The sequence below is a fragment of the Thrips palmi genome, unplaced genomic scaffold, assembly GCF_012932325.1.
Source record: "Thrips palmi isolate BJ-2018 unplaced genomic scaffold, TpBJ-2018v1 HiC_scaffold_5, whole genome shotgun sequence".
NCBI classification, from domain to species: Eukaryota; Metazoa; Arthropoda; class Insecta; order Thysanoptera; family Thripidae; genus Thrips; species Thrips palmi.
This window is the reverse complement of record NW_023144632.1, coordinates 3,576,240-3,600,538: the sequence shown is the minus strand read 5'-3', so window position 1 is coordinate 3,600,538 and position 24,299 is coordinate 3,576,240. Positions and strand designations below refer to the sequence as shown.

General features: G+C 54.8%; 2 protein-coding genes across 3 annotated transcripts in view; one reads left to right on the top strand and one right to left on the bottom strand.

Annotated features, from left to right (window-relative positions):
* Positions 1 to 215: 215 nt before the first annotated feature.
* On the top strand, positions 216 to 6,666 carry LOC117651391 (protein split ends-like). Its single transcript, XM_034395398.1, has 7 exons — positions 216 to 414; positions 565 to 5,294; positions 5,387 to 5,447; positions 5,519 to 5,580; positions 5,653 to 5,815; positions 5,922 to 6,119; positions 6,200 to 6,666. The coding sequence occupies exons 1-7, from the start codon at positions 375 to 377 to the stop codon at positions 6,268 to 6,270; spliced, it is 5,325 nt and encodes a 1,774-aa protein (XP_034251289.1). The 5' UTR covers positions 216 to 374; the 3' UTR covers positions 6,271 to 6,666.
* Positions 6,667 to 7,694: 1,028 nt separating this feature from the next.
* LOC117651405 (2-oxoglutarate-dependent dioxygenase htyE-like) overlaps positions 7,695 to 24,299 on the bottom strand; it is a 41,696-nt gene continuing 25,091 nt past the window's right edge. Inside the window, exons 3-8 of one of the 2 annotated variants that reach the window (XM_034395438.1) lie at positions 14,684 to 14,799; positions 10,815 to 10,930; positions 9,895 to 10,094; positions 9,251 to 9,588; positions 8,630 to 8,740; positions 7,695 to 8,013 (exon numbers count right to left, since the gene is read on the bottom strand). In XM_034395438.1, the coding sequence (XP_034251329.1) occupies positions 7,732 to 8,013; positions 8,630 to 8,740; positions 9,251 to 9,588; positions 9,895 to 10,094; positions 10,815 to 10,930; positions 14,684 to 14,799 (1,163 nt within the window). In that variant the 3' untranslated portion in view covers positions 7,695 to 7,731. The remainder of the gene's footprint in view (positions 8,014 to 8,629; positions 8,741 to 9,250; positions 9,589 to 9,894; positions 10,095 to 10,814; positions 10,931 to 14,683; positions 14,800 to 24,299) is intronic. The other variant, XM_034395439.1, reaches the window with a different exon arrangement.

Sequence of the window (24,299 nt, the reverse complement as noted above, 5' to 3'; positions counted from 1 at the left end):
GAGAGCGAAATTAAGTTGATCGGGATGCCTTAGAATGTTAATGATGCTTCAGGAATTCGTACTGTTTTGTGGTTTCGACGTGACACGGCAGAGAAAATTGGTGGAAGTTGGTGGAAGCAGTACCAACCTCTGAGGTACCACGCGCGGCCACCGGCAAAAGATAGAGAGCGCTGCGTGCGTCCTTTGTTGTTGTTGATGTTGTTGTTGTTTGTTGTGCGAATATTGCACGGGACGGCCGCGGCCGACGCGTAGGTTAGGGTTCATCGAAGGTGGAAACGGGCGCGGGAACGTCGTGCACTGTTTTCTATCCGTTAAGTTTGTCGCAGAAACCGAGTGATTGCCGTCATCGTTCGCGGAACTGAAGCCAAGCAGCCATGGCGTCCGCAGCGGACGAGAACTCACCCCCGAGACTAGGTAAAAGTGGTAAAGTGCGACTTGGACTTGGGTCCGCCAACACGTGTTGAATTGCCATTGTGTGTCGGAGCCGGGGACTCCAAACTTGCTCGAAACTGAATCAGTCACTGTCGATTTGTTGATTCAGCGGTGTGTTTGTGTCGTTCGCAGATGCCCTGCCGAAATCCCGGCGCCTGTCGTCGCTCATCGACTCTCCCAGCAGAGTGACTCGCAGCCAAGTCCGCCGGCTCTCCAGCGCCCCCAGTGCTGCTGCGGCGGAGGCTCCCTTGCCCATGTCCCCCAAGCCCACCGTGTCCACCAGAAGGCGCTCGGCGGTCGCCGCGAGGAGCGACGCGGCGCACCAAGATGAGGCTCCTGCTTCTCAAGAGGAGCCGGACACCGGCAAGGCACTGCCCAGGAGGCGATCTGTCAGGAAGTCGTTTGCGGATGGGAATGACGAAGGTCCGCTGTCAAGTCGATCAAGCAAGCTGAGCAGCATCGATGAAGATTCGAAGGCTAACTCCAAGGAAGAGTCTAAACCCACAGCCATGTCAGAGTCAAGGCCTGTTACGAGGCGCACAAGAGCTTCCATGGCCTCTGCTCTGGAACCAGAACCAGAAATTTGTCTGCCAACTACTCGACGCACCCGGCGTAGCTCCATCAGCAGTGTCTCCTCCATAACTTCGAGTGTTGTTGCATCTCCCAGGACCCGCTCACGGAAGAACTTGTCCCCTGTACCGTCTCCTACCTTCTCTGAAGTCAGTACCATGTCAGAAGTTCCAGAAACTTCTCCAGCTTCAAAAACTAGCCCAAGTAAAGACAGCAGCCCTTTGGTCGATAAATCGGAGAAGAAATTGGGCACTCCTCGCCAATTGCAATTCCACAATTCAGACTCTGCCAAGACCAAGAGATCATCATTCATTGTGTCTGAACATATTGAGGGTGAAGATACCAGTTCCAAGACTGATGGTGTAGAAAGTTGTCAGCCTGCAAGGAGGTCGCAGGGAAGATTGTCATCAAAATCTCCTCTAAAATTTGTGGAAACACCTATGGACGATAGTGTGAAGTCCAATCATGATGTGGAGAAAAAATCGAATGATGAAGGCAATGTTGAGGTAGAATTTAACAAAGCCAGAAGTTCTGTCGGCCGTTTGTCATTGTCTGCAAACAAGTCATCACGTTTATCACTGTCTTCAAACAAGTCAACGCCGAACAAATCGTCACCATCACTGATTGAGAAGTTTGACAGTTCTCCTAATTTATCTCTCAGCGGATCTCGTCGGAGTTCCAAAAGACTATCTCTTTCATCAAACAAAGCATCGCCTGCTGAAAATTTAAAGTCTGATTTACATTTAACTGAAAGTGAAGATAAGGTCAACTCGGAATCTAGATCTCCCGCTGTCTTTATGTACAACCGTTCAAATGTGACAGAAGAAAATGCTGGCTCACCCAGACTGACTTGGAATGGTTCTCTGAGAGAATCAGCTGGAAGGCTCTCCAGCAAGTCTTCCCCTTTTAAGTTTGATGTGTCTGACGGAGTGTCTCCTAAAAAGTCTCAACCTGAAACTGCCAGCTCAGAAAATGTCCAATCTTATGAAGCCTCTCAAGACGTTACTTCTAATAGTTCTGTCCTGCCAGAAAAGAGTGAGCTCGACAATTCTACAAGAAGTTCCACCCGAAAGATCTCTGTAGGAAAATCCCCATTGTTGGGCTTGCAAGAATTGCGATCAGAGAATTCCTCCAGTCCAGATTCTAGTGTGACCAAAGGCAGCACTGATCAGCAAATATTTGATGTGGAAGATTCTTCAACTGACCCAAGCTTAGTTGAGGTGGTTGTCGAGAAGAGGAACTCTTTGGGCAGATTGTCCTTGTCTTCTAAGCAGGCTACACCAAGTAAGCTTCAGAGCCCTGCTGGTCCCTCTAAGGTGTCTGATATTGAGACCAAGGGTAGGTTTTCACTGTCTTCGAACAAATCAACACCTGCCAAATCTGCTAAATTTGATACTTTTGAAGTGTCTAATACTGAAAGTCAGCAGTCCTCACTTAGTAGACTTTCATTATCTTCTAATAAATCAACACCAGCCAAGTCTCCTCAATTTGATAATCCTGAACTGTCAAATACTGACAGCAACCAGAAGACTTCAGTGAACAGGTTGTCATTATCTTCCAACAAAGCCACGCCATCCAAGTCATCAAAGGCTGAAGCTGTGGCCACCCAGGAGCATATTTCCACCCCAAGTACAAGTGGCTCTTCAGACAAGTTGTCTCCAGCAAATTCATCAGACAGTGGCTCTCCCCAATCGGCCGATGAAGATGCGCCCAATACCTTTTTAAGCAGATTTTCATTGTCATTCAATAAGTCAACACCAGCTAAGGCTTCACCTGCAAAGTCACCTAATACTCCTCAGGTGCAGCTCAATGAATCGCAGCGCAGCTCCATTGGTAGATTGTCTTTGTCCTCAAACAAGTCACCACAACCAGAAGGCCTCAGAGCCAATGATGAAATGGAGCATGTCTCTGATAATGAAGAATCAGACTCTGTCTCATCTGCAGATCCTTCTCAACGTCGTGAGTCAGTGGGTAAACTGAATTTATCGGGCAAAGTCGAAACATCATCCTCAACAAAGTCAACTGGAAGACCATCTTTAACTCCAAGCAAGATATTGAACATTTCTCACCATCAAGAGGAGGATGCCAGTAGTGATGATGATGCAAGCAATGAAGACAATGATGATGCCAACAATGACGCCAATCATGCCAATGGCGATGCCAGCAATGATTCCTTCAAGCTGTCCTCCAAAATTTTCAGTCACTTGAACCCCAGTGAAGTTTCAAGACGTGCGTCTACAGGAAACCTCTCTAAGAAACCATTGATATCTGACCAGAAAGCAAGGGCTTCAATGGGACCCCTGATCAACCCTTCAACGTCATACCCAGACGATTCAGAGGATGAAAATGACTCCTCTAATTCATCAGGTGGAATTGGGGACAGCTCTAATACAGCAAATGACCGAAGCCAATTTGGAATGGGTGAATTGACATTGTCTCCCATCAAGCAGGATAGTCCATCTAAGAAACGCAGTCTTACCCCTGCCTCTGACAAGACTTGCAATGAACCTGAACGACAAACATCCCCTAGCAATCTGTTGGAAAAGTCAACTGTGTTCGATGATGATTCTTTTGCCTCCAATACTGAAACCAGTGAACAAGCTTTAGAAATGTCAGTGAGCAGCCTAAAACCTAGCAATTTGAACAAGTCTATTAATAATGAGAATAATGTGTCCCAGCTTGCTGATGCTGCAGATTTAGACTCATCAAAGAGATTTTTGAAGACCCCTACTAAAGATGTCCCTAACGAAGAAAGCATTACTACTAGCAAAGTGTCCTCTCAAAAGAAGCTGGGTTCTACTAAAGTTTACCAAGCTGCTGCAGTTTTGATGAGTGGTGGCAAGATTTCCGATTTTGATGATGATGATTCTGATGACAGTCAGTTGCAGACAGTCTTTTCTCCATCAACCATGAGCAAGAAGGAGATAAGGTTGGAGAAGAAAGCCCGAAGAAAGGCAGAGAAAGAAGCAAGGAAGAAACTGAAGCAGGAATGGAATTCCTATACCTGTGTGAATGAGATAAAATCTTTAAAACAATCTATGGCAAAATCTTTTGCAAGATCTTTAGAAGTTGCTGAAGCTGCAACCAAACCTGATTACAAAGAAAATACTCATCAAACTCAAATCAGTCCTCACCCTGAAAGTAGCAAGAAGAAGAAAAGCATAGAGGCAAATGTGGCTAGGAGTGAGGTTTCAAATGTTATGGATGAAAAGTTAGATTTATCTGAAAAAACTTCCAGCAAAAGGCGAAAGACCCTTTCTCAGTCAGAATGTGACCTTCCACTTGAAGACGATGAAAATAACACACCTTCACCTCTGAAGAATGATGAAAAGCCTGCTGAGACCGACATTCAAAGTGCTGAAAAGTTGAAGAAGTTGAAGAGGTCAAAGAGTGGAAGTGCTGACTTGGAGACTGGTGTCAGCAATCACCATGAAGAAATAGGAACCGGGAATACTTTACCTGATGATGTAAAGACTGCTTGCAAGAAGAAAAAGAAGAAGGCTAAGACTATCACTGCAACAGAAATGGAACTTAATGCTGAAGTACCTCCTGCTTCAAAGGACAAGAAAAAGAAACTGAAGAAAAAGGGTCTGGTTGACGATGCACCCACGGCAGAGCTTCCTTTGAAGGCCAAGAAGAAGAAATTGAAGAAAAGTGTTCTGGGCGATGAGGCACCTCTAGAAGATATTTCCATTAAGAAGAAGAAGAAAAAACAAAAGTTAGCCTCTGAAAATCACTCTGTTGAAGAAACTACGACTGAAGCTCTCAAAATAAAAAAGAAGAAGAAAAAGAACAAGGATTCAGTTCTTCAGCCATCCTCAGCTTCAGAAGAAAACTTCAGCAATGTACTTTCCCATGATTTACAGAAACAGAAAAAAAAGAAGAAAAGGAAGTTGTCTTCGATTGATGGGACTGTGGACATGGATGAGAATTCGAGCACGAAGGTGATGTTAGTTGATGACACCAATGCAACTCATTCAGGAAGTGGAAAAACACAGGTGAAAAAGCTCAAGAAAAAGAAAGAAAAGCTGATGCCTGATGAAAATAAGGAAGTTTCTTCAAAACAACATAAAAAGAAACTCAAGGAAAAGAGGGTCTTGGAACTGGTCCCCAGTACAGCTGATGGTTCTGATTCTGAAGATGAACCCACATCGGTTTCATTTGCTGCAGGAAAGAATGCTGCCCTTGCATTGATGGAGGCGGCAGCACTGAACATTAAACAGCAAAAAGAGATGAAAAAGCAGAAAATAAAAGAAGTGCAGGAGAAAAGAAGGCAGGAGAAATCAGCTAAGGTATAGTGCATTATATCAATTGTTTTTCGTCAGCATTTGGTTTGTCTACTGTATTGAATAATCCAAATTTAATTTCCTCTGTTTGTATATAGATGCTGAAGCAGAAGAAAAATATTATTGATGTAGATGTTGGAAGCCACACTTCTAAAAAAGGTAAGTTCTTTCCTTGCTTCTCAAATCACTTTTTTGTCAAATATTTTTCAAATCTTGATTTGTACTTTTAGGTGGATTTCCTGTTTCATCTTCTAAAATCATCTTTGATGACCAAGGCATTAGTCAGAAAGTTGTAAGTACATTTTTCTATTATTTATTTTATTTACACTAAAGAATGTGCAACTAAATTCCTTTTTTCTTTCAGAAACCACCAAAGCGTCTGCCAACTGACCTTCTGGAATCTCTCAGTGAGCAACCAGCAACGAAGTATGTTAAACGGCCTGATGGTTCCAAAGAGAAAGTTCCTGCGGATGCAGTGTCATCTGAAGAGCTTAAGAAGCGTGAAATGAAGAAAGCTAGGATATTAGGTACCTTCTCTTATTTTCTGTTATGTTCCTTTACATGTGTGTTGTGTTATTTCTTCTGCCCTTGTATCTGATGTTTTTAACATTATGTTTTTAAATATTGTTGCAGCACGTAAGTTGGAAAAGCAAAAGTTGCTCCAGTCTGATTATGTACCTTTAGAGGGAGTACTTGGTGCCACCCGCTTTGGCGTTGTTCCTCTGCGGAATATCATGCTTGCCAAGAAGCTTCAGCGAAACAAACTTGCCGAGGAGGCTGCAAATTTCCGTCAAGCAAATTTGTTTGGAAATCGCATCCGCAGAACTCCTAGTAAGTGTTGAGTTTCTGTTCTTGCCTTGTTGGTTTCATTTAAAATAAATGTGTCTTATTTCTTTTTTTCTATTTATCAGTTTCTTCTGCAATTTCTTATCAAGAAAAACGGAAAGCATCTGGGACAGACGGATTAGTGTACAAGAAGTAATAAGTAGATTAAACTTCCTTAAATTTTTTGATTGTGTGCATGTAAATGTAAGTGAAGATTGGAACATGATTAAATTCATTGACTTGGATTATACTTTCCAAGCTTCATGTATGTCATTGAAAATTGATGTGTGCTCCAAGCATTTTGTTCGCCGGTGAAAAAGTTGATTTTCTTCTGTTTCCTTTTTTTCTTTTTATTAAGACTTGTGTGCCCAGAATAAAACTTTTATAACTGTAAATGTGATTTTATGTATAATTGCTTGATATTTTTGTATTTAAGGTTCTTTGATGCAGATGCATTATGTATTATGAAACATCTGATGTTAAGGGCTGTGCTGGATAATTTGTTCAAATAAAACGACCCCTGCACTAGGCAGGCTTAAAAAATAACAAACCATTGCTTTGGAATGTTTTATTGGTCTAGTTCGAATGCAATAAATACACAATCATCTTGATGGGCGGTTAGGTGTCTTGGCTGGTTTTTAATCGTCAAAACTTGTGGTTGGCGGCCCTCAATTACATGGCGCTCTTTCCAAATTGGTGAACATGACGGAGCGAAGAAATTTTGCTGTGCTGAGTTGATGATTTTCAATCTCTGCGTGCATCTACTGGCCAGCATACTGATTGATGATGGGGGCAATCCCCTGGGCCTTGCCGCCCTGCCGGCCCTGCCCTGTCGGGAAGAGAGACCCATGATTGCTCATGGGAGTAGCGCCCACATGGTCGCGGCGTGTTCACCTACTGCCGCAGTGCCAAAGCCTCGTCAAGGTAGCCGAACACTTACACTGCAGCGCATTCGGTTCACTCGCACACTTCCTCCGGGCTATCAAGTCCTGGCGAACAACGGCCAGCGGCCAGTTCGGTCCCTCAACGGAAACAACTCGTCAAAGTTGCTGAGACTTCGGAGGGTCAATATGCACGCCTCACGCCCCTCCGTCTCCCTCTCCGCTAGGGTCTCATCTCCCACATGATTTTTTTTTTTTTTTTTTTTTGGGGGGGGGGGGGTGTCAGTCCTTCTGGTGGAGGAGAAGCTGTCTTACGTAGAGGCAGACGGCCTTTGGGGGAAGTGCGGACGAGCGCAGTGACACCGAAGACTCGTTCCGGTTTTCGCTGTCCCTCTCGCACAACGGGACGCCCCATGAGTGCGACAGAGACAGCGCTACGAAACGTCTCCTGCCAGTCAGTCGGCTGCACAGGCGCAGGTCGCCAGGAGACTGATTCTGAGAGCCGTTCTGTCTCTTCCGCACTCATGGGGCGTCCGTGTGGGCGCGAGAGAGACGGGAATGAGTCGCGGGGACGGGAGGGCAGTAGTCCGGGGCGTCGCGTCGTCGTCGGCGTGGCCTCGGCACCGGGACTCGTGGGGCGGCGACGTCGGCGGCCTCGGCACCGGGACTCGTGGGGCGGCGACGTCGGCGGCCTCGGCACCGGGACTCGTGGGGCGGCGACGTCGGCGGCCTCGGCCTCAGGACGCGGCCGTCTCCCTCAGCCTGCTGGCGATGTTGTGGTGCGGCGCGTAGAAGGAGCGCTTCCGGCGGCGGCTCGAGTCGACGAACAGCTCGGCGCGCATGGGGCCCTGCAGGCAGTGGCCGGCCAGCCCGGCGCTGCCGTTGGCGGCCTGCGCGGCCAGCGCCAGGCGCTCGATGGGGCAGATGAGGGTGTCGTTGTCGGGCTGCACCAGGAAGCCCACGGCGTGCCGGCCGCGCGCGCGCACCTTGGGCTGCTCCGGCACGATGACGCGCTGCAGCTGCGGGCAGAGAGACAGAGACTTTCAGTTCGTTCTTGTGGGGAATGACAGCGCGCTGGCTGGCCCTTTCCGCGGCCCGGCCTGCCACTGGGAAACCAAGTGCGGAGTTCTCCACGTTTGCACCATTATACTCTGACCAGAAAACGAAGAGCCCTGGTTCCTCGCGGTCGAGGGCTACTACCTGCAATGCTAGCCAAGGCGGCAGAGGCCATGAACCGCGAGAACTCAGGGCTCTTCGTTTTCTGGTCAGAGTATACATGCCAACAGATGGGCGCTCTGTGAGCCATTCCACACTTGAAGTGTGGAGACTGCAAACTCCACTCCACACCTGGATTGGGGACAGTGTAGGCGCAGAGAGAGGAGGGGGATCACGCTGGTCACGCACAGAGGGCCAGAGACGGTCAAAATACCGGACGGGTTTTGAGCTCCGGAGTCGCTACATGGGACTCGAACCGAACGTGTGACCCCCACCAATGGATTGATCCCCGACCGAGCAATCCATTGGTGGGGTCACTCGTTCGGTTCCAGTCCCATTCAGCGACTCCGGAGCTCAAAACGCGTCTAGAGTTTTGGCCGCCTCCACCGGCCTTCTGGCAAGTCCACTGCGTGTGCTCACCGTGGGCGCGTATCGGTTGCACGTCCAGGCGCTCATCACGTCGCCGGTGTTGATGAGCAGCGCGCCGGGCAAGTGGCCGACCCGCGCCCACTGCTTGTCGGCGGTCTGCACCTGGAGACAAAGACAGGTTTGGTAAAGACGGTCGTTGGTTGCAGAGGGAGCGCGACCAGCGACCAGGAGACTGATTTCAGAGAGTAGTTTAAGTCGCTCTGTCTCTCTCGCACTCACAGGGCACCCCGTATAGGTGGGACAGAGAAAGAGCGGCACTCGAAATCAGTCTGCAGAACCGCTTCATTGCTTCGACGCTCTGTCTCTCTCGCACCCCTGCGCAAAGCCCCGTGGGCGACACAGAGACAAAGCGACTTGGCATTGTGGGCCAGAAGACCGGTGGAGACGGCCGAAATCCCGGACGCGTTTGGAGCTTCAGAGTCGCTAAATGGGACTCGCACCGAACGTGTGACCCCCACCAATGGATTGCTCTCCGAACGAGGAATCCATTGGTGGGGTCACACGCTCGGTTCGAGTACTTTTTAGCGACTCTGGAGCTCAAAACGCGAGTAGAGTTTTGGCCGCCTCCACCGGCCTTCTGGCCCACTGTGCTTGGCGGCGGCTCGTACTTACCTCCAGGCCGCCCTCGCTGTCCTGCGCCAGGATGGACAGCGTGCCGCAGTCCGTGTGCTCGCCGCAGCGCGTGACCCCGGCGGGCGGCGGCGCGCCGAAGGGCGGGTAGAACTCGAGGCGCAGCGAGGACTCGTTGCCCTCGTGCAGGGCGTGCCCGTTGGCGTCCACCTCGGACGACCGCCGCGACGACGGCGTGCTCGACGGCCTACTCGACGGCCTGCTGGACGGCGGCGCCGGGTCGATCTGGATGGTCGGCGTCGTGGGGCTTCCCTCGGCGCGCACCGCGCCCTCCTCGGTCATGCCCTTGTGGTGCTGCAGGAAGAAGTCGACGGGCAGCTCTGGAATGGAGGGCAAAGACAAGGACGGGTGAGTGCAGTGCGAGGGCACCAACGACGACTCCGGCAATGCGGCTGACAGCGAAATGGAAATCCGTAAACCTCTGGACGCGTTTCGAGCACCAGAGTCGCTAAATGGGACTCAAACCGAACGTGTGACCCCACCAATGGATTCCTCGTTCGAAGGGCAATCGGATCACACGCTCGGTTCGAGTCTCATTTAGCGACTCTGGAGCTCAAAACGCGTCTAGAGTTTCAGCCGCCGGCGCCGGTCTCCGGGCAAATCCACTGTGCGTCACTCTCACTCACCGAGCCCCACGGCCACGGCCTGCAGCAGCAGCCTGGCCAGGCGCTTGAAGTCCTGGCCGAGGTCGTCCACCGCCTCCTGGAAGCCGGGCACCTCGTCGTGCGGCGGCAGCTTGCCCGCCAACACGGAGTGCTGGCAGTAGCAGTCGCACACGCTCACGTTGAACGTGTGCCGGATCTCGCCGATCCACTCCTCGGACAGCCTGGGGCCAATGAATGCATCAAACGAGGGGGTAAACACTCGCGTAATACCCTGTACACAAAAACCGTGTATTACGCGTAATACACGTAACTGTAATATCAATTTTGTGCCAAATGAGCCAAATTTTGGCATTTTGATGCCGTAATACACGTGTAATAACCCTGTAATACAGCGTAATACCGCGTAATACCGAGTACTCTGTACAGGATTTCTTGGAGTGGTTACCCCCTCGGCATCAAATGAATGAAATAAATGAAAATATAAATGAATCGAATGAATGAAATATGTTTGTTCCGGCGAAACGAAACTCCTAAAGCATGACAACAATTTCCTCAGTTTGGCCTCAGGGAGCCGACATCCAGGACTGTTTGGAAGAACTAGCCCTTGCGCAGAGCCGCGCCGTCAAGGTAGGCCACCCATTTTGCAGGTTGCTAGTCGCCGTCAAGGTAGGCCACCCATTCGACACGTAGCTGGGGTTGCCAAAAGCGACGCTTCGGCGCAAAACGTAAATTGGCTTTCTACCTGGGATTTGAACCCAAGTCCTTCTCGGCACGGCCTAGAGCTCATGAAGAGATGGGTGGCTGGATGGTTGGCATGAATGTGCCTTCCAACAGAGGCCGCAGGGGCCATAGTAAACTGATTCCGAGAGTCGCTGTCGTCGCTCTGTCTCTCTCGCACCGACGCGGGACGCCCCATGAGTGCAAGAGAGACAGAGCCTCACCGTTCCGTGCCGGGCGCCACGTAGCCGTGCTGGTGCGGGGGGATGCGTCGGTAGACGTCCCGGGTGTCCTGCGGCAGCGCGCAGAAGCGGTCCATGGCCTCGTAGCCGGCGCGGAGCTGCAACAACCAGAGGCGACATCGGTCATTAGGGTGGCCACAGCCCAAGCTGTAGTTGTTCCAAGTGCGGAGACTGCAAAGTCCACACCTCCGCATTTCAAGTGTGGAGTTGTTTCGCAGTGCCGCGGCGCTGCCCGGTCGGTCTCTTTTGGCGGGAAGTTTGAATGGAGCGGTCGAGTGGAGTGGGAAACCTTGCTCGGCAACAAGCGGTGCGTCGACTCCCAGGGCGTCTCACTCGAGCCTATGCAAATACGCGGCGTGCCGCCACAGTGCGGTGGTTCAGGCTCGGTCCATCCGAGGGTCCGTGGCCCGGGCTCCGGCCGCGGAGCAATGCCCCCGCCCCGCCCCGCCACGCCACGCCACGCCACGCCACGCCACGCCACGCCACGCCACGCCACGCCACGCCGACGCCGCGCCACGCCCGCCCGCCACGCCCCCACGGCCACGCCGCGCCACGCCACGCCGCGCCACGCCACGCCACGCCGCGCCACGCCGCGCCACGCCAACCCGCCGCGCCACGCCACGCCACGCCACGCCACGCCACGCCGCGCCACGCCACGCCACGCCACGCCACGCCACGCCAAGGTACGGCGGCAACGGGGACGACGACGGGGACGTGCTACACAACCGATAGCGCACTGGCCTCCTGGGAGACCGGCGGCGCAACCGGCGGCCAGCAGACTGATTTACAGAGTCGTCTTCGTCGCCGTCTCCCTCACACCCACGAGGGACGCCCCATGAGTGCGAGAGAGACAGAGCGACGAAAGCGCCTCTCAGGATCAGTCCGCAGGACATCGCCACGCCCCACACCGAAACATGGCACCATCACACTTTTTTGTGCGCACGAACTTTTCATACAATTTTCGTACGAAAAGCTGCACAAATGCCCTGTTTTTGTGCAAAATTTCGTACAAATTGGTACGAAAAGTTCGTGTGCACAAAAACTGTGATGTCTCGTGTAAAATTTGTACAAAAACATTTAGCGTGGGGGAAGGGGGCACTGAGGAACCAACTGTGGAGAACTCCTCACTTGAAATGCGCAGGTGTGGAGTTTGCAGCCTCCGCACTTGGAAGTGCAGAGTTTGAAGTCTTCGCACTTCTTTCTTCGTGCGGAGTTCTCCACGTTTGCTCCATGCCAAGAGAGAGGGACTCTGTGGGCTACTCCACCCGTACTTGAAGTATGGAGACTGCAAACTCCACACGTCCAAGTGCGGAGAACACACCGCACCAGGAAGTGTGGAGTTCTCCACACTGGGTTTAACAGTGCTGTGCAACATGTGCAGACAGGTGTTTTCGGCTAAAAATTTCGGAGCTATTTTTTTGTGAGTGCAGATGGCGGATGGCTACCGGAACCAGCAAGGTCATCGCCTCCTCCGCCACGCCTTCCGCGCCACTGCAACGGCCGGCCAGACAAACCAGGCAGGCCAGAGTGGCCGAGGGGGGAACGGAACGGGCAGAGGACCAGGCAACAGGTGGCTCCATAAGCTCCATAGCAACGCGCAGCGCCAGTGGCGTCCAGGCTCGCCAGCCAATTTGCCTCCAATGGCCAACCGAGCCAACATGCACTTGTGGGGAGAACGACTTTTTGCCTGCCGTCCAGGCGGCGTCGCACATTGAATTTGAACTTGAGAGGCAGGACCACACATGCTGTTTCGGGCCCGGTAACTTCCATGCTTGCACTGCACAACGTGACACCGCCCGTCGCCTCAGGGCAGTGGTTGCGCCTCCACCGTCCCCTACCTGCTGGATCCGCACCTGCTCAAGAGCACTACGCGCATTAGGTAACGTTTGTCCCAGCGCACAGTGGGCCAGAAGACCGGTGGAGGCGGCCAAAACTCTAGACGCGTTTTGAGCTCTAGAGTCGCTAAGCAGGACTCGAACCGAACGTGTGACCCCACCGATGGATTCCTCGTTCGGAGAGCAATCCATTGGTGGGGTCACACTTTCGGTTCGAGTCCCATTTAGCGGCCCTGGAGCTCAACGCGTCCTGGATTTTGACCACCACCACCTGTCTTCTGGCCCACTGTGTGACGCGACGCCCGTCGTCTCCTCTGCTGCATCCGCGTCCAGCCTGCTGCCCACCAAAGCACGGCCTTCGTTTCGAAAAACTGAAAACGGCCCCAATTTTCACTAGATTACCGTCGAAGTCGAATTCTACCTGGCCTCCTTTTGCATGACTCGACGAGATTCTGGCTCGCTCTGTCAGCACACTGAGAGTAACTTTCGTCGCTCTGTCTCTCTCGCACCGACAGGCAACGCCCCTCGAGTGCGAGAGAGACAGCGCGACGGACCGACTCTCGGACTCAGTCTGCTGTCGGGGCGGGCCGGGCGCCGGGCTTGGCGGTCGCTGTACGTTGCCCATGTTGTACGGGCAGTACACTACACTCTTTGCATGGCTTTGCATGTGTCGGAACGAAGCGAGGGACAAAGCGAGGGAACGAGTCCTTTTCCGTTTTTGGCCGTTTTGGGCGTCGGCGCGCGGATCGCTGGCTGTCTGGCTGTCTGGCTGCCTGCCTGCAGACTGATTCCGAGAGTCGTTTTCGTCGCACAGTCTCCCTCGCACACACACGGGACGCCCACGAGTGCGAGAGGGACAGAGCGACGAAAACGACTCTCGGAATCAGTCTGCTGGCCGGCTGGCTGGCTGGGCTTGGCGCCACAAAGTCAAGGCTGAGCAGGACGTTGACAAGGAAGCAGGGCGGGGCCTGCCCATGGCTTTGCCAGTGACGTGACGTCACAGCACTGGAACAGGCTCGAATAGTAGGGAAACGAGGCCTGCAGACTAATTGACTGATTCCACCCAGTCCATCTCTCTCGCACACTGGGTCGCATACGAAAGAGAGAGTGTGAGAGAGAAAGGGAGAGAGAGAGAGAGAGAGAGAGAGAGAGAGAGAGAGAGAGAGAGAGAGAGAGAGAGAGAGAGAGAGAGAGAGAGAAGAAAGAGAGAGGAAGAGAGAGAGGGCGTCTCGCGGAATCAGTCGACTGGCTGCCACACTGCTGCCCTGCCTGGATGGCGGAATGATTAGCTGTCTGGCGTGGCGGTCCCGGATGCATAATCTTTGTCGCGCGGCTTGTTTCAGGAGAACTCTAAAGCGGCTCTAGAGCCCAAGGGTGGATCCAGACATGGAAGAGAGGGTCAATAAGGTTGCCTACCTGCAGGGGCAAAGCGTGACTTGTTGCCTACCTTTCAGGCGGTTTCGCCCCCACAAGACTGGAACCGAACGTGTGACCCCACCAATGGATTCCTCGTCCGGAGAGCAATCCATTGGTGGGGTCACACGTTCGGTTCGAGTCCTGTTTAGCGACTCTGGAGCTCAAAATGAGTCCGAGATTTTGACTGCCGGGCCAACTGTGCGACGCCAGACCGACGCCCCCTGGATCCGCCCCTACACTCTAAATATGGGGTGCCCAGCAACTGGGCGCCTTTGTCGCCCGCCCCACTTTTTAGGGTGCCAAATGTCGCCCAGTTTCTGGGCACCTTTGTCGCCCAGTCTCGGGGTGGACAAATCATACAGTAACCGGCCCTCTCCCATGGTAGAGCATGCTCAGGTGTCTAGATCCTGGTCGACTAGGGTGCCTAGATTCTGGGCACCTTCGGCACCTCAGTCGCTGCTGAGCCACGGGTGAAGGCGCCCAGGAACTGGGCGACATTTGGCACCCTAAAAAGTGGGGCGGGCGACAAAGGCGCCCAGTTTCTGGGCATACCCCATATTTAGAGTGTTGTCTTCAGTTTATAGCCCTAACGGCGATTACCTTGTCCTCGGAGACGCCGTGGTTGACGAGCAGCGCGAGCCCCGTCTCGGACAGCGACCGGTGCAGCTGCGCCGCCACCCGCAGCGCGTCGGCCTCGCTCCAGCTGGCCTCGCCGCCTGCAACACCAACACCACCGTCAGGACCGTCAGGACACAGGCGTCAGGACCGTCAGGACATGAGCAGGACGAACGGGGCGACGCACGGTGGGCCAGAAGATCGGTGGAGGCGGTCAAAACTCGAGACGCGTTTTGAGCTCCAGAGTCGCTATACATGGGACGCTCGAACCGAACGTGTGACCCCACTAATGGATTGCTCTCTAAACGAGGAGTCCTTTGGTGGGGTCACACGTTCGGCTCGAGTCCCATGAAGCGAGCTCAAAACTCGTCGAGAATTTTGACCGCCTCCATCGGTCTTCTGGCCCACTGTGCGACGCGGACCTGGACCCTCACGATGACGTCCCTGTGCGTGGCCCACTGTGAAACCACTTCACACTTTGAGATGCGGAGGTGTGGAATTTTCATTCACCGCACTTGGGAAGTGCAGTGCTTGCAGTCTCCACACTTCAAGTACTAGTGTGGGAGTTCCCCACGTTTGCCCCGACCTAAGAGTAGAAGCTCTGTGAGCTACTCCACACTTGAAGTGTGGAGAGTCGGATTGACAGTGAGCCGCCCGCACCGCACGACTGCGAGAGAGGAAGGAGACCAGTGCTGCCGACGCAACCCTTCGGCCCTTCGGGACGGCGGCGCCGCGACGCGTCGGCTCGTGCGAGAGAGTGCGTGTGTGAGAGAGTGTGCGCGGTCCGCGTGTGCGTGTGAGAGCGCGACGGAGACGACGGAGAGTGAAAATAGGGGAGCGAGAAAGATCGACAGGGAGAGGCGGAAATGAGGGGCGGGAGGGGGAAAGGGGGTTGGGGGAGGGAGGGGAAGGGGGGTGGGGGGGGGAGGGAGGGGAAGGAGGGGAAGGAAGGGAGGGAGGGAGACAGGCGCTGCGACGGGGAGGGCAGCGAACGGCCATCGAGTTAAACTGGGAACAAAGACCTAACGCGTGTGTGGACGACACGACGTCCTGCGAGCAAGCACTCGCCTCTGCCTCTCTCTCTCTCTCTCTCTCTCTCTCTCTCTCTCTCTCTCGCTCTCTTTCTCGCTCTCCTGTGGGACGGGTCGTGAGTGAGAGGGTGACAGGGTGACGGTGGCGCTCAGGGAAGCGCTTGCCAGCGGAATCAACCTGCCGGCTGATTCCGAGCACTGCCTTCGTCGCTCTGTCTCTCTCGCACTCATGGGGCGTCCCGCAAGGGTGCGACAGAGACAGTGCTGCCAGCGAGGGAGAGAGAAGGAAGTAGGATGCGGCGGGGAAGTCGCATTTCAAGCTAGCCTGCAGGCTGGTCCGTGGTTTGGCCGCTGCCATGCGTTGGTCCCAATGGCGGATCCAGAGGTGGCTTGAGGGGGGAAAAGAAGCACTTTTTGCCAACTTACACGCGCAAAGTGTTGCTCTGCCTTGCCGTTCACACTGTAAATGTCTTACGGTGAAAGGCTGCACCAGCATATTATGGTGGAGATTTTCTCCATAATACCAACAAAATTCGTCAAAATAACTATAATAGGTACAGTGAATTCTCGATGGTATGTTATGGAGTCAGCTGCACCACCATAATATGGAACATTTTCACCATAATAAGGAGAATCTTCACTGTACAACATTTAGAGTGCACGTGACTGTCTCGCTATCACGCTCAGAATTTTTTCGACACCTCCCGTTGTATCTTCGACGGGAACCGCCTGTTCGACGCGAAACTTATGCTTCCCGTTGAGCGACGACGACGGCCCGTCAAACTTTTCGTTGAACCTCGACAGACACTCGACACCCGTGCCTAGCGGAGCCCAATCATCGAGCTTCAACGGGGGAACGACTGGTTCCCGTCGAAGCGTCCGCCGTCGTAGTTCAACGAGCGCGGCCTTGACGCCGAGGTCCATGTCCAGGTGTCCAGGATTTGCAACCTGGGGGTCCCCGATGGTGTCCCCCAGGTCCCTAGGACACGGGGAGTCCAACGCCGAAGTCGCCGACGCTCTAGGACAAGCGGTTCCGGAGATACGAGGACGTACCATAAGGAGTCCGTCAAAGCAACTTTTTAGTTGGAGGCCAAAATCATCTTCGGCCTCTGGCTCCGTTCCATTTGGGTGTCCGGGACTTTAGACTTCAGCATCGTGTTGAGGTAGTGCTTGACTACCAGGAACCCATCAGCGGTCGTCGTCGGACCTCCGGTGCGCCCAGGATGCCGACGAACGAGGGTGCTGTGCCGCCATACGGTACAACAACGTTGACGCCACCACTCAGGTGGTCCCTGGTGGTGTCTTCGTGGTCTTCAGGACACGGGGAGTCCAACGCCGAGGTCGCCGACGCTCTAGGACAAGCGGTTCCGGAGATACGAGGACGTACCATAAGGAGTCCGTCAAAGCAACTTTTTAGTCGGAGGCCAAAACAGCTTCGGCCTCTGGCTGCGTTACATTTGGGTGTCTGGGACTTTTGACTTCGGCATCGTGTTGAGGTAGTGCTAGACTACCCGGAACCCGTCAGAGGTAGCCGTCGGACCACCGGTGCGCCCAGGATGCCGACGAACGGGGGTGCTGTGCCGCCTTACGGTTCATTACCGTTGCCACCACCTGTCGCTGCCGCCGCCGTGTCCTCCGACGCCACTGTGAGCTTAGGCGGCCGGGGCTGACGCCGTTTGCACCGACGCCGCTGACGTGTGGCGTAAGGCGGTACCGCACCCACGTTCGTCGGCGCCCTGGGCGCACTGGTGGTCGGACGACTACCTCTGACGGGTTCCGGGTAGTCTAGCACTACCTCAACACGATGCCGAAGTCAAAAGTCCCGGACACCCAAATGTAACGCAGCCAGAGGCCGAAGCTGTTTTGGCCTCCGACTAAAAAGTTGCTTTGACGGACTCCTTATGGCACGTCCTCGTATCTCCGGAACCGCTTGTCCTAGAGCGTCGGCGACCTCGGCGTTGGACTCCCCGTGTCCTGAAGACCCCGAAGACACCACCAGGGGCCACCTGGGTGGTGGCGTCAACGTTGTTGTACCGTATGGCGGCACAGCACCCTCGTTCGTCGGCATCCTGGGCGCACCGGAGGTCCGACGACGACCGCTGATGGGTTCCTGGTAGTCAAGCACTACCTCGACACGATGCTGAAGTCAAAAGTCCCGGACACCCAAATGGAACGGAGCCAGAGGCCGATGATGATTTTGGCCTCCAACTAAAAAGTTGCTTTGACGGACTCCTGGTACGTCCTCGTATCTCCGGAACCGCTTGTCCAAGAGCGTCGGCGACTTCGGCGTTGGACTCCCCGTGTCCTGGGGACCTCGGGGACACCATCGGAGACCACCAGGTCGCAAATCCTACGAGCCCGGTGTTCGACGCGCGCTCGTTGAAGAACGACGAAAAATGCCCCGATTGCTCCCGTCGAAGCTTCGACGCGCTCCCGTCGTAGTATCGAAGAAATTCTTAGCGTGTAGGCGTCAGTGTAAGGGAAGCGGCCAACGTCCTTCCCCTCCTCTCCTTTTGGATTCGCGATTCGCGGTTCGTGCTTGATAGGTCCCTGGCCCCTCGGCGGAGTTTCCCCGCGTACTTCCCGCGAACCTCGTCGGGCATCGTCACGCGTCGCCGTTAGTTCTACCGGGCCGGGGGGCATCAGCGGTCAGCATCCTGGCCAAATTTCGGATAGTGGCGCCGTCTCTGTCTGTCTGTCTGTCTGTCTGTCTGTCTGTCTCTCTCTCTCTCTCTCTCTCTCTCTCTCTCTCTCTCTCTCTCTCTCTCTCTCTCCTTCTCTCTGTGGGAGTGAATGGCCGCAACGGAAACGGATCCCTGCCGGTGCGGGCAGCGCGGGCAGTGCCATGGAGGCATGACCGAACCGTGCCTCGTCCGTCGCTCCGTCTCGCTCGCACTGCCCGCACTGCACGGGGCGCCCCGCGAGTGCGAAAAGGAACAGAGCGACGAAAAGGACCGTCGAGTCGACGCCCCGGGCCCAGACCGCTGGAGTGGCTGGAGCGAGCAGCGGGAGGACATCGGCCGCACGGCGCGACGGCCTTGCCCCCGCCCCCGCCCCCGCCCCTCCCCCTCCCCCCCCCCTTCCCCCTCCACGGCCTCCTTTCCGGGGGCCGATTGCGATCTCGTTCGCGCGTTCGGGTCAGCATCCTCCAGGATCCTTTGTTCCGCGACGCTCCAGCAGACTGGTTCCGGGAGTCCTTTATTCGTCGCTCCGTCTCGCTCGCATCGACACGGGACGCCCCATGAGTGCGAGAGGGACAGAGCGACGAAAGCGACTCTCGGAATGAGTCTGCAGTGCAGACGCTCCAGACCAAGCTCCAGACGGGCCGGCAGCCTGTTGCGTGTGCCTGGCACTGCCGCCGCCGCCGGCTGGACAGGCAACCCCCTCCTCCCCCTCCGCTCTCTCTCTCTCCCTCTTTCTCTCTCTCTCTCACTCCCTCTCTCTCACTCTCTCTCTCTCACTCTCTCTCTCTCACTCTCTCTCTCTCACTCACTCACTCACTCACTCACTCACTCACTCACTCTCTCTCTCTCTCTCTCTCTCTCTCTCTCTCTCTCTCTCTCTCTCTCTCTCTCTCTCTCTCTCTCTCTCTCCCGGCACTGCGAGGGTGTGGCCGCGGTGCCGGCGAGGTTCTGGTTACGCCCCTGACCTCCGTAACCCAAGACCGCGTCTGCCGCTCCCCGTTTTCCGGCTGACCGCGACCACGCCGCCGACGGCCCGCGCCAACATTGCGGTCCTCTCTGGAAGGCCCGTTCGTGGCTACACTGCAAACTACACTCTACACTGGCAGCACACTGTGAGACCAGGTGCGGACTTGAAATGCAGAGGTGCGGATTTTGCAGTCCCCGCACTTGAGAGTGCAGAGTTTTCGCAGTCCCCACACTTCAAGAGTGGAGTTCTTAACATCAAACGACCAAACTCCACGCGTCCAGGTGAGGAGAATTAACTCTGCATCAGGACACTTGGTTTGACAGTGTACCCAAGGTACTGCAAACGCGGTATAAGCTACACCGCCTATTTCTTATTGGCGGTAAAATCTGGAGCCCGTCAATAAACGCAACTACCGCGCTAGTAAAGGGTGCGAGTATGACCGCCTTATTCGATTAAGATTGTACGACGAAGACAGAGAATGATTGCATGCGGGCTGCTTGCGGACTTCGACGTCCCTAGCGCCTGCGAGGTAGGCCACCTATCCGGCCCGCGACACTGTGGTGTGGAGATGGTGGCCTACCGCGCCCCTTGCCTTCACAGGGGCGAGGTAGGCCACCATCTCCACACCACAGTGTCGCGGGCCGGATAGGTGGCCTACCTCGCAGGCGCTACAGGCGGCCGAGCCCTCGCTCACAACTTGGACGTCCTCTTGCACTGAAAAACCAAACGTGGTCCAGACCGCACCAACTGGTGTGGTCAAATGGATGCCATTTTGACCGCATCAGTTGGTGTGGTCTAAACCACGTTTGGGGCGTTTGGTCTAGACCGCACCAAACGTGGCCAAACGTGGTCTAGACCACACCAACTGATGTGGTCAAAATGGCACACATCTGACCACACCAGTGGTGCGGTCTGGATCACATTTGGTTTTTCAGTGTGGCCTACTGTCCTTCTGAACGGACTGCTGCCCTTCTGAACATCCTGCTATCCTTCTGAACACCCTGCTATCCTACTGAACAGCCCGCTGTCCTTCTAAACATCGTGCTTGCCTTTTCGAACATCCTGCTTGTCCTTCTGAACATCCTGCTGTCCTTCGGGACGACCTCCATGTCCGCCCCCATGACGCCAGACGCCGCCATGCTCAGCAAGTTTCATTACTTGCATGAGGGAACGTATTTGCAGCCGCACACTTTGTAGAGGGGTCGAGCAGGCGGGCAGCGCGGCCCGGGTTTGAATTTTTCATAAGGCGCACGCGGTGGGAGTGGAGCGCGGATTTTGGTCTCGGTGCACGGGGTCACGGCAACGCAGGCGGACAAAAAGCCCCACTTTGCCCACTGGCAGTTTGTTTCTTGCCACATCGCCCACCCCTGCTACACTTCTCTGGATCCGCCCTTGCGCGGGGAACCACGGCGCTGGTGCTGGTCGCGTTGGCTTTTGCGACGGCCAACAACGTCGACGTCAACGTCAACGCTGCGCCCCAAGCCACTGCGCTGGCCGGCAGCGCGGCAGCCCCGATAACCAAAACAGCTGTGCCGCGCGTGCCGCCTCAGCACCACACTGGGAAGCCAGCCGGGGGCCTGTCCGAGGGCCGAGGACGGCGACGTGCGGCGTCGTCGTCGGGGTGTTGCTGTCGTTGGGGGCGCGCCGCCCACCGGCCCACCCATCTCCTGGGCGACGCCCCGCAGAGAACCGCGAGGGTTCTCACTCAGCCGAAGTGCCCCCTAGCATCGGAGGACTTTGCGGGACACGGGGGCACCGCGGGCACCGGGGGCACTGTCAAACCATACGGGGGGTGGGTGGGTGGGGGGTGGGGTGGTGGTGGTGGGGGGGGGGGGGGGGGGTTGTTCCTCTACACTTCCTGGTCCGACGTGTACACGCTCGGACGTGCGGAGTTTGCAGTCTCCACACTTTAATTGTGGAGTCCTTCTCTTTCCGCTCCTCGCCCGCCAAATTCAAATGCACCGCGACGTCCATGTTTCATTTCGTCGTTTCGGGTTACTGTCTTGTTTTCTTTTCCTGATTCCGCCTCTGAGGTTTTAAGCTGAATGTCGACGACGTTGACAGCCTGCATGAGCGGACCGGGCATTTTAAATAGGAAACTAGAAGCGTCATGTCGGGAGACAGACACCCGCAGATTTGTAAGTTTGTTCGTCGTCGTCTTTGTTGTTGTTGTTGTTGTCATCGTCGTCTTCTTTGTCTTCTTTGTCCTCTTTGTCTTCGTCGTCGTCTTCATCGTCGTCATCGTCGTCGTCGTCTTCATCGTCGTCGTCTTCGTCGTCGTCATTGTTGCCGCCAAAGTCACCCCATGTGCCTTTTGCTCCAAGCTTAGCTGGCCGTGGCCGTGGCAACTTCCGCTCGCATGTCTGTGCCATATTTTTCTTTGAGCCTGCTCCCCTCAGAGAAGTATCGCCTACACGTATTACTTGCTCGCCGCTCGCTGTTTATGGCACAAAACATTCCGTATAACGGCCGTCGTAGCGCGCTTCGTCCTCTTGTTCCCGGGTTGCGAGCAGGGCAGTGTGTGTGGCGGCGTGGGGGCGAGACCCGACAACGGACAGCAGACTGACTCCGAGAGTCGTTGTCGTCGTTCTGGACTCTCTCGCACTCCCGGGGCGTCGCTTGTAGGTGCGAGAGAGACAGAGCGACGAAAGCGACTCTGGGAATCAGTCTGCAGGGCAGCCATACGAACGACGCTGGGGCGATGGGGCTGCGCGGCAACGGGGCGGCGGTCTGGGAAGACGGCGCCGAAGGCACGTAGGCCTGCCTTGCCCTGCACACTGATTCCGAGAGTCGTTTTTCGTCGCTCTGTCTCTCTCGCACCCGTGGGGCGTTCCGCATGGGTGTGAGAGAGACAGAGCGACGAAAAACGGCTCTCGGAATCAGTCTGCCGCCTGCTTATGGCTCGACAGGTCGCGGACGCCGACGCTGCAGCCGACCTCCGGCAGAAGATCGACTCCAAACAGTGCCCTTCGCCGCTCTGTCTCTCTCACACCGTCTCGGAACGCCCCGTGAGTGCGAGAGAGACAGAGCGACGAGAGCACTTCGTTCGGAATCAGCCTGCAGCTGCTGGAAAAGCACGTTAAACGTTGCAGCGCCTTGCAGGCCTTGCATGATGGCGTGGAGGCAGCCAACAGCATTTAGCAGTGTGAGGCCAAGCCGACGGACGCAGCCTCGTTGATGTTCGAACAGGAAAGAGAGAGAGAGAGAGAGAGAGAGAGAGAGAGAGAGAGAGAGAGAGAGAGAGAGAGAGAGAGAGAGAGAGAGGAGGGGGGGGGAGGTGACGTGGGGGAGGGGAAAGGGGTATGTCCTAATCAGAACTTCGTCGAACGCTGCTTATCGGAAATCAGAGTAACAGACTGTCCCATTATTAGAACGCCTTATCAACGTCTATGTGCTTTTTATTCTTTATCGAATCGCCTGTGAGTACGTATGTGTGTGTGTGTGTGTGTGTGTGTGTGTGTGGGAGTGTGTCTGTGCGGGTGTCTGTATGCGTGTGTGACCGAGTGCGCGCGCTCGGCTATAGCTGCTCCATCGAATGGCACACATGACGCATTCTCTCCATGGTTGCCACAACGACCTTACGATTTATAAAAGGAACTAAACGATACACGGCGCGTTTAAAACAGGCGCGGCCTAGAAAGCCCCCGACAGAGGGGGCGATTGTGTATGTTTTACCTATCTGCAGAGGCATGCGATGGTGGTTGCCTATTATCAGGTGCTTAGGGAATCTCACAGGGAGGGGGGGGGGTTGCCTCTTCACCCCCTCCCCTTTAAACCGCGCGTGGTTTTTAAAACAGGCGACTCGAGGGGCAGATGGCTGAGGGAGTGAGGGGACGGACAAGGCGTGGATCTAGGACTTTCCCGAATGCTTTTTGCCCACTTACAGCGGCAAAGCAATGATTTTCGCCTACCCTCCACGTGGCTTTCCTAGTAGGTACACTGGTAAAACTAAAGCGTAGTTGTACGCTTCATTCAAGCGTACAACTACGCTTCAAGACTGTACGCCCTTCTTGAAGCGTACAACTACGCTTCAAGGCAATCCCCCCATGCATTTAGATAGGAAGAAAGGAGCGCATGAACTCTTGTACGCTTGAAGAAGGGCGTACTGGCTGTACGCTTCACGAAGGGCGTAATAGTACGCCTTAGTTTTAACAGTGTACCCAGGGCGGGTAATCACTAATCACCCCCACTTCCCCCTCCTAGATCCGCCCCTGAGCTGGAGGGGGGCGTGGGGAGTGACGTCCCACGTGGCGTGGCCCGCTTATCCCACAGGAGATAAGGCGATGGCAGCGGCAGGTAGGGCCCTGCCGGCACACTGTGCACTCGATACTCGATGCGATTAGACACGCGGCGAGCCCGCGGGGCGGGGCTGGACAGGTGGTGCAGCTCGTGGACATCGGTGCAGATGCAATGCCACGCAGTGCACATGCAGGGCAGATGCAGACCCACACTGTCAAACCAAATGCGGACAACTCGATCGATCCCTCACACTGGTAAAACTAAAGCGTATCTCTATGCCTGAGCCAAGCATAAAGTTACGCTTGAAGACGTTACGCTTGAAATGAAGCATACTTGGGAAATTCCCCCATGCATTTAGATAGGGAGAATCTTGGCCGATGAGCCTGTTACGCTTGATTTCAAGCATACACTGATTACGCTTGAAAACGATGGGTAATACTACGCTTCAGTTTTACCCGGTTTTACCAGTGCACTTCCTGATGCTGAGATATTCTTCCGAATTCCCCAACCACAATTGGATATGTGGAGTTTGCTGTCTCCACCCTCCAATTGTGGAGTAGCTCACAGAACCCCTATCGCTTCCCTTATAAAAATTATTTGCTCCGAGATCCGTCCGAGCGGGGTTCCAGCCCGAAAGAGGTCCGTCGGGCTAGTCCGACGAAGCTCCAGAATGTTCCCAA